Here is a 10,471-nt window from a genome sequence, read left to right on the forward strand (position 1 = left end):
ATACATAATATAATTAAATATTCAAATATTATTTGACACAGAATCAAATATTTATGGTCATGATTAACAGCCATGTTACAGGTAACATGATTAACCAGGCAGGAGCCTGGATGGCTTGATTCCAGGCTTAAAAACATATTTATATAAATATTTTCTGAAATCTCTGAAGGGAAAAAATGATGTGTTTTCTCTCTGTGGCACCACAAAATGGCCGCCACTGCTATGCCCTTTAACCTAAGACTTTAACTGATGATTGTGATGAAATTCAATCAAGCGCGGGTAAACGGCGGGAGTAGTTATGTCTTTTCAGGTAGCCAATACCTCGTCACATGAATGGATTAACGATTGTAACTTGAGCAGTCTCATGCAATTACATGTGCACATTCCTAATAGCAAGTCATCCAGTCAAAACATAGTTTTTGTTTTCATTTAAACTTTGTTTTTTTGGCAAAAACAGATAACTCCAACGGTCATTTTTTATCAAAAACAGACAACTCCACAATTGATGTTTCACCATTGAATGTGGCCATATCGAGGATGCAAAAAGGGCGTAAGTGACATTTCCAGAATTTTACAGGAGAGCAAAAACAAAGTTTTGACAACATACTTAAGCAGTCTGTACTTTTATAGGGGCCACATGTAGCCACCAGGGGGCACAATAGGGGACAACTCAGGGGCCCCTGCTAAAGGTGCACCGTTGCTCCAATCTGCACCAAACTTGGCACAACCACTGTTCAGAGGTCTACCATGACAATAGTCACACCAGGGGCCACCTCACAGGCCACATCAGGGGCCCCAGTGTACCATATCAGGGGCCCCCGGGGTGCCAAAGGCACACCATTGCTCCAATCTGCATCAAACTTAGCATGAACACTGTTTAAGGGTCTGCCATGACAATAGTCACACAAAGGGCTAAACCAGGGGCCCCAGTGTGCCATATCAGTGGCCCCTGGGGTCCCCAGGTGCCAAAGGCGCACTGCTGCTCTGATCTGTACCAAATATGGCACAAACACTGTCCATGGGTCTACCATTACAATAGTCACACCAGGGGCAACCTCACAGGCCTCTTCAGGTGCCCCAGTGTGCCATATCAGTGGCCCCTGGGTGCCACGGGGTGCCAAAGGCACTGTTGCTCCAATCTGCACCAAACTTGGCAGAAACACTGTGCAGGGGTCTACCATGACAACAGTCACACCAGGGGCCACCTCACAGGCCACATCAGGGGCCCCAGTGTACCATATCAGGGGCCACTGGGAGCCACACGCCACATGGGGCCACATGGTAGACCCCTGAATATTGTTTGAGAAAATGTTGGTGCATAATGGGGCAACAGTGCGTCTATAGCACCCAGAGGCCCCTAGGGGCCACACATGGCCCCTGGTGTGACTTTCCTCATGGCACACCCCTGAACAGTGTTTGAGACACTTTTGGTGCATAATGGGGCAACAGTGCGCATAATGGGGCAACAGTGCACCTATGGCACCCAGAGACCCCTGGGGGCCACACATGGCCCCTGGGAGCCACACATGGCCCCTGGTGTGACGATCTTCATGGCAGACCCCTGGAACAGTGTTTGAGACAAGTTTGGTGCATAATGGGGCAACAGTGTGCCTATGGCACCCAGAGGCCCCTGGGGGCCACACATGGCCCTGGGAGCCAAACATGGCCCCTGGTGTGACTTTCCTCATGGCAGACCCCTGAACAGTGTTTGAGACACTTTTGGTGCATAATGGGGCAACAGTGCGCATAATGGGGCAACAGTGCGCCTATGGCACCCAGAGGCCCCTGGGGGCCACACATGGCCCCTGGGAGCCACAAATGGCCCCTGGTGTGACTTTCCTCATGGCAGACCCCTGAACAGGGTTTGAGATAAGTTTGGTGCATAATGGGGCAACAGTGAGCCTGTGGCACCCAGATGCCCCTGGGGGCCACACATGGCCCCTGGGGGCCACACATGGCCCCTGGTTTGACTTTCCTTATGGCAGACCCCTGAACAGTGTTTGAGACAAGTTTGGTGCATAATGGGGCACCATCTTGGATCACGTGGTCTGAACACGCTGCCCAATGGATTTATCTGTTTCTGCAAACAAAGAGCTATGTCACTTGTTTGTTTTTGCTACAAAACCTGATCTTTGAGGGCATTTAGAATGGGATATATCTGCCTTAACAACAAAATTGATTTTATATTCTAATAAAACTCTAACTTAACCTTTATTTCCAATAGTCAGCTCATTTATTTTACAAAATGGCTTTTATCTGTTTTTGCAAATGAACTCTTCTAGTGGTCGAGAGAAAAATACAAATCGAAATCTTCACTCTCTAACATTACTAAATGCATGGTCAGAGACCACATGCAATACCTTCACGGCCCACCAGTGGTCCACGGACCACCAGTTGAAAACCTAAAATAAACTTACCTTATACTACCTTAAACTAAGATGTGTATCTTCCTCCTTTTTGACATGGCCTACGAGCCAGGTCGTAACACCAGCAAACATTTAATTATTGTTTATTTTGATGGTATAGTATTGTGAGCAGTGTTGGGGAAGCTACAGCATGTAAAGATACAAGTAGCTCACCATGGCAGTAGCATGATCAAGCTACATTTCTATCCCTGGATAAATCTAACTTGCAAAGCTACAAGCTACATAGAAAAAGCAACTTGGCTACTTTTTCCCCCAGCCTTAAATTGAGAATATACATGTGGTGTATATGAAACAAAATATAATATCCATACAAAAAAGTCACATGCCAGCTGAAATATGCCTCTCAACTGAGTTTTATACTTTTATTTCAAAAAGGTTGCCATTTTTCTTTAGTAAACATCTGTGTTCCTAAAATACAGTTAAGCCCTTTGCACACAGGCGCGTTTATCCGTACGGATAAAACGGACAATTTCACTTTTTAAAAAGAAAACAATGATTCTCTACGACGTCATGCACACCGGATCCGAATTGTCCGTGCGACGAGTGGCTGCGGCCATGCGTCTTTTTCTCGATCGAACCCAGTTCGATTCGTGCGTCTTGTCGCATGCGGTAAAAAACTCATCACTCCTTTTATGACTCCTTTTGGGATCCGCAGCGCCGATTCCGCACAGCATTGCACACCAAATCCAATGCGTTTTATTCATGCAGCAAACGAAAAAAACGCAAATGTCCTGTGTGCAAAGGGCTTTACTTACACAAAAAAAAGAGGATCTGTTGAGGATACTGTTACATGAGTCATGACATTTGATCTTCTGTTAATCACATCTCAACTGTAAAACTGTATGTGACAGTTAAAAAAAAAAGACTGGTGCCTTTTATAGTGACTAGCCTACAGCCCCTTGGTGTGAAGCAGACAGACGCTTGTTGACGCCCATTTGTGATGTAAATCGCATCACAGGACAAAGCCGCCTACAGGCCAAAATTTGGGGAAATATTTTAAACATTTGGGGATTATGAGAAGTAGAGACACATTTGAAGGTGATAAAGTTGATGTTGGGCAAGGTACATGCGTTATTGATTTTTGTATTATGTTTTTTAGACAATTGAACAACTGCTGAATGTGGAGTTACAGATGGAAACACACACAAACACACAAACACACAAACACACGGGGCGATTCTAATTAAGGTTGTGGGATAGCTATGCTATACATAGTAACTAAACTGTTACATGACATATGATTGTCAGTCTTAACACTACGGTAAAACTGTAGCTTAATTTTACTGTAAAATACGTATTACGTATTAACGTATTATCTTGCTTATTATCTTGCTTATTGTATTGATGATGTATTACCTACCTAAGTCGCTCTGGATTAAGCGTCTGCTAAATGCCTACATTTTAAATTGGAAATTGGAAACGGGTATGACGTCAAGACACAGGCTTGACAATGATGCAAGAGTCTACTAGCCATCAGGATGCAAACTATGTAGATTTTAAAAGGGCAACAGTCAACAACACTTTCACAACTAGTGTCACGGTCAAATCAGAGGTGGGTGACAGTTCCAGGGGAGAAATAATGAAACTAAACAGGGGAACAAATCCCTTTTATGCCCATATATGGAGATCCCTGTGATGCCAGGGGAACCAAATCCCTTTTATGACCATATATGGAGATATGGAGATCCTTGTGATGCCAGGAGAACCAAATCCCTTTTATGCACATATATGGAGATCCATGATGTCATCAATATTAAGCCCATATCTGTGAATATCTATCATGGGTACCAGGGGTCTCCATATATGGGTAACTGGTCCGATATACATCATTGCATCTGGATAGATGGCCAAGACATGGCACGACCTCGCCATGTTCGTCCTTAGGCGTCTTACTGGTTTAGATATACTGTACCACTGCCAACACTATATGCATAATTGTCAAGATATGCCAAGATTGATTGATTGATTGATTGAGTATTTTATTAGACAAAAGTGGAGAACATAACAAGTATAGTCAATACATTAAAGAATGTAGTACAGTACAAGTACAGTTAAACACCCTGCCTAAAAGGAACATCGCAAATACCGGTAAGTCTTTTTACGGCCTTTTTTATGTCGCAAGTCCTGGCATATCTAGTGGATACGTCATAGATGTGAGTGATTATGTAATATGATTATGTCACCCATTGTGTGTGTGTGTGTGTGTGTGTGTGTGTGTGTGTGTGTGTGTGTGTGTGTGTGTGTGTGTGTGTGTGTGTGTGTGTGTGTGTGTGTGTCTGTATACAGTGGAATAAAAAGAGAAACGTTTCTTTCTTTTAGTATCCACCTTTTACTGCCAAGTATTAGTCACTCTATTAACATCTATGTGACACTAGAGGGGAGGGGTCAGGGGAGAACACCCAATTTTCCCGAAACATGACTGTGTCAGCATTCCTCATCTTGACGTTAAAATGTTGCTGAGCGTAACTTGTATTAGTATTAGTCAAATGCGCTATGCACATACTTACTCTGAACTTTTTGAACCTACACTCATCGCTCTATTGCTCACCTATACTACTATATTACTTCACCGGCTGATCAACAATGTATTTATTGTCTCCGCCAGGAGGAGAGTATGTTTTCGCCCCTGTCCGTCCGTGTGTGTGTGTGTGTGTGTGTGTGTGTGTGTGTGTGTGTGTGTGTGTGTGTGTGTGTGTCCGTCCGTCCGTCCGTCCGTCCGTCCGTCCGTCCGTCCGTCCGTCCGTCCCTCCATTTTTCACATGGGCCTGTTCTAGCGCCACCATTATGAAAGAGCACTGCTTTTAGTATCATAATGAATTTGTTACAAGAATAATCATATCTAGTTTTGCTTCTAGTATCATAATGAATTTATACAAGAATATCTACTGACCCTTCCCGTTCCAGTCACTACAGCAGAGTTGCACAAAAACTCTGACTTGTTGAAATGTTGTGTAAGAAAGGTCAGCAGCGCCTCTTCTGTTCCTTTTCTGTAATTTGCTGGTATGGAAACCTTGGCGTGAGACAGAAAAAAGCCTTTAATGGGGTTGTGAAGGGGGCTAGCAAGTTTGTGGGGGTAAAATTCAGCTGTCTGAGTCATATGATGAGCAGGTGCTGAAGAAAGTGTCATCTATTAGAGCGGACAGCTCTCATCCCCTAAATCCTGAATATCAATTACTGCCCACCGGTTAGAGGCCCCTAAAGCTAAAAAACAAAAGGTACAAATTCTCATTTATACCTACTTCCATTCGTGCCATCAATAATGGAAGCAGGAGGATTATGAGAGGATGGTCGTTGGTACACTTATACTTGTGCATTGATTAACTGTGTATGCTGTGAGCATGTCTATGTATTGTTTTTGTTTGTGTGGGTTTTAGTGTGTTTTTGGAGTTTTTATCATCTGCTGTAACCTGAATTGCCCAGTTTGGGACATAAACCTTGACCTGGTAATACAACTCATACATCCTCTGACTGACCGAGTCATAGGCTTACATCACAGTACAAGCACAAGCATATTATAATGTAATTTTGTCGTACTTTTTGTACTTTTGTCGAGATTTTAGCATTCCACTTACCTGCAAAATGTCATAGCAGCAATACTGTGAATAACAGATTTTGATTTGGCTTTACAAAGGAATTTATCTAACTTTTTTTCTGTTGAGTCACCTGTTGTCCAATACTATAATTGTTGCTCAGCATAAGAGCGCTGTCCAGTGCTGTCCACAACTTTCACTCGAAGGGTACTGTACTTTTGACCTGATCTGAAGTTGACTGAAATCTTGACTGATTTCCCTAGTCATACTTTCCCTCAAGTTCAATTTCAAGTTCAAAGCTAGGATTCAAAGTCATATAGTACGGTATGTCAACTGTCAGAGAAGCACAAGGAAAATGACATCATTCTGGTTTTAAAGGGCCATCTCTCCATTAAGAATTATGCTGATTTATTCTGGATAGAATTTCACATATACCCACAACGCCGTAAACCATGGCGACACTGACTTGTTTGTCTCAAGTTAGTTACATTTCCAGTATCAAGTTATACTTTGTCACCTCACCCTTTCAACAATTGTCATTCACCAAGTGACATATTATAATAAAAAATAAAAATAAAATACACATCACTGTGTGTGTGTGTGTGTGTGTGTGTGTGTGTGTGTGTGTGTGTGTGTGTGTGTGTGTGTGTGTGTGTGTGTGTGTGTGTGTGTGCGTGCGCGCGTGTGTGTGAATGTACAGTATCTGTCCATCGTTCAACCAATCAAAAAACTGTTTGAGATTCTAAAAAGATATTAAAAAAGCGTTATATTAATTTAAAAATGGTGCAATGCACCTGTTATTCTTTCTCAAGCGAAAGGGCCAAGTGATAAAGTATAATTCTGCTTTTATAGTGGATTTTAACATTTTCCTTTCCCTTTGTGTGAAATGATATGGGGACAATACATAGGGTTTGCTTGGATAATGTACATTACAAACTGGACTTCTTACCAGAATATGTAGTTGTGAGGGACAGAATGAAGGTTTTATTGCACAACTGGTGAACCGGTCAACAGAAAAAAGTTTCTATGCCCTCATTTGATCTATTGACAGCTATTTGGACATAGCTTACTTACGGGAACAGTGGTGAGAGAGTAGAGGATGCCATAGATGCCATAGCACTGTCCCCTAAATACACATGCATCTTGTCAATCCCGGCCCCCCACCCCGAACTGACGAACAAAGATGCTAGTGTATGCACTTTACTGGGTGGGACACCCATACACATCCACATAGACAAGCACACACACACACACACACACACACACACACACACACACACGCACACGCGCACGCACACGCACACGCACACGCACAGTCGCACACGCACACACACAAATGCACACATGCACTAGAAATAGTCAATATACGTACAAGATCAGAACACGTCGCAATGCACTGGAATTATTTTCTAAATGTTCACCTATAGGCCATAATATGCCAGGGTGAAGGTTGTTAGTAATAAGAATACAAATGTCTATCAATCAGTCTTGACTTTTGACAGGGGTGATCAGGTGTGTGTGTGTGTGTGTGTGTGTGTGTGTGTGTGTGTGTGTGTGTGTGTGTGTGTGTGTGTGTGTGTGTGTGTGTGTGTGTGTGTGTGTGTGTGTGTGTGTGTGTGTGTGTGTGTGTGTGTGTGTGTGTGTGTGTGTGTGTGTTAAATGCCAATATTTGGTATATATGGGCATATTCTGCCAATCTCAACAGGTACTGTTGAGATTGGGTACTGGTCCGATATACATCACTGGCCAGATAGCCAAGAACTGGCGCGACCTCGCATGTCGCCCTGAGGCGTCTTACTAGTTATTAGGGACTATTTTATTAATAACAAAATTGTATGACCCTCCATTCAAAATAAAATTCTCAAATAAAATTAGCTGACCATCCCTTGGACTAAAATGAGAAAGGCATGACCCTCCCATATTTTTCTCCAGGGGTACCCTTGTTTAAAAAAGAAAAGAAAAAAAAAGAAAAAGAAAGTATTGTGTAAAGTGAAAAAAAGGTAGGAAGAAGAATCAACAATACAGAGCTGTGTGTGTATGCATGCGTGCGTGTGTGCGTGCGTGTACGTGTCTGTTTGACAAATGATGAGTGTATCAGAGATGCATGGGTTGGGGCCAGGGTGCTGCTATATAAATAGGGTTGTGATGGAGACCAAGTTAGAAAAGCAGAAGACTTCAACCACAGGACGGTGTGAAGACATCTCAGAGCAGTCAGACCCACAGAGGGATAAAGAGCCAGTGAGACATTCTAAAGAACGCCACGATACCAAGAATCAGGACTTCAAGAGCTTACAATGGCTAACCACAACGGTAGGTGAACTATATCTATATACAGTATATCGTATATCGATCGATCTATTTATGTATCTACTGTATGTATCTAGCCTATGTATCTATCTGTATGGATGTGGACGTAGGCCTATGTGTGTAGTATGTGTGTGTGTGTGTGTGTGTGTGTGTGTGTGTGTGTGTGTGTGTGTGTGTGTGTGTGTGTGTGTACGCACCTGTCTGTCTGTCTGTCTGTCTGTCTGTCTGTCTGTCTGTCTGTCTTTCTTTTCACACGCACGCACGCACGCACGCACGCACGCACGCACGCACGCACGCACACACACACACACACACACACACACACACACACACACACACACACTGTACTCTAAGCAGACAGGTAAACAGGACATTTACACAAAACAAAACATTATCTATCTGTCTGTCTGTCTGTCTGTCTGTCTGTCTGTCTGTCTGTCTGTCTGTCTGTCTGTCTGTCTCTTAAATGACTTTTGGCCTCTCTCTCTCTACACATTATAAATGTTGTGAGAGAGTTAGTAGCCTACTGTATGTCATCTGTGAGAAATGTGCTGCTAGGAGTCTACACCAGAGTGTGATACAACCAGATTAAATCCCTCCAACAAATACCAGGACAGTTTGATCGTCTGGCGGGACATTGTAAACCTCCATGGAATTCATGTGGTTTTCTCCCACTATTTTATAAAATAATGATATTTAAGCTATACTCCAAGAAAATTGTTTATGAAAGACTCAAGTCTCATTGATGATGAATAATGTCTGTTCGTTGTATGTTAGGTGTGATCGTTGGCATGGATATGAGAAGTCATGAGAACAACCGGGCTCACCGCACCGAGGAGATAGATCGGGAGCGCTTGATTGTTCGCAGGGGGCAGCCCTTCTCACTGACCATGCAATGTTCTGACCCCATGACCCCCCAACACCACCTGGCTTTGGTGCTTCACTTGGGTGAGTACAACTCTCCACTTGGAGAGGTTAGAAATGGGGTCAAAAATTGCCTATATGAAATGTGGTGCATGAGTGTTGATAAGGCACTGGTTCCCAAACATTTTTATATATGGGTCCCTTAATTTTTTTGTTTCCTTTATTTGTTTTTAATTATCATTATTTCAAAATATTTTCAAAAAACATTCCCAAAAAAAGCAACATTTTAAGTAAAATCTAAGTAATTTAATTAATAAATAAAATAAAATCAAAGTTCTATAAATTAGAAAACAAATGTTTAGAGAAAATAGCAGCGTGAAGCAACGCATTGTGTAGATCGGCTATTTTCACTAGTTTGGGACCCGGTCTAATTTCGCTTTTGGGTCACGAGCTAAAAGGTTTGTTTGGGAACCACTTGTGCCAACTGGTATGAATCCCAAAAAAACAAACAAATCAGCACAAAGTATTTTCTATCATTTGCTCATCTCATCCAGCCCTTTGTCTCTGCAGGGAAGAAGGACCAGGTTGTGGTCAAGGTTCAGACTGAGCGGGGAGACGGTGACAAGTGGTGGTTTCACCAGCAGAGGGCGCAGGGCGAAGTTCTACTCACGCTCCACAGTCCAGCGGACGCCCCTATTGGCCAGTACCGTCTGGCTGCGTTGCTGATGTCTTCCGACGGTCACATTGTGGAGAAGACAGGCGACCACAAGTTCTTGCTACTCTTTAACCCCTGGTGCAAAGGTAACAGGACACATACACTCACCCTGTTGGGCTGTATATCTCTCTCTCCCTCACTCCCTTTAACAAACTCACACACGCACTCACTCACTCACTCACTCACTCACTCACTCACTCACTCACTCACTCACTCACTCACTCTCTCTCTCTCTCTCTTTCTTTCTCTCTCTCTCTGTTTCTTTCTCTCTCTCTCTCTCTCTCTCTCTCTCTCTCTCTCACACACACACACACACACACACACACACACACACACACACACACACGCACGCACACACACACACACACACACACACACACACACACACACACACACACACACACACTTTAAACTAGTAAGACACCCAAGGGTGGAATGCGACCTCAGGGTGACATGCAACCTCGCCCTAAAGGGCGAGGTCGCGCCAATTCTTGACAATCTGGCCAACCACAGCGTTTCTCTGACGATTCTAGTTGTTGTCATTCTGGGGGGAGTTTGTTCATGTTTTTGTGAGGGTATCAACCCTAGGAGCTCAGCACACTCACAGAATCATGGCACACTCACAGAAT

At 43.3% G+C, this 10,471-nt stretch overlaps 1 protein-coding gene across 1 annotated transcript in view; it reads left to right on the forward strand.

The window, feature by feature from the left end:
* Window positions 1–8,250: 8,250 nt before the first annotated feature.
* LOC308294125 (protein-glutamine gamma-glutamyltransferase 2-like) overlaps window positions 8,251–10,471 on the forward strand; it is a gene marked incomplete at both ends in the record, with an annotated part of 12,378 nt that continues 10,157 nt past the window's right edge. Inside the window, 3 exons of the mRNA XM_080736850.1 lie at window positions 8,251–8,266; window positions 9,041–9,211; window positions 9,698–9,928. Of these exons, the coding sequence (XP_080592976.1) occupies window positions 8,251–8,266; window positions 9,041–9,211; window positions 9,698–9,928 (418 nt within the window). The remainder of the gene's footprint in view (window positions 8,267–9,040; window positions 9,212–9,697; window positions 9,929–10,471) is intronic.

This window comes from Nannobrachium achirus, assembly GCF_963921795.1.
Source record: "Nannobrachium achirus genome assembly, chromosome: 11".
NCBI lineage: Eukaryota > Metazoa > Chordata > Actinopteri > Myctophiformes > Myctophidae > Nannobrachium > Nannobrachium achirus.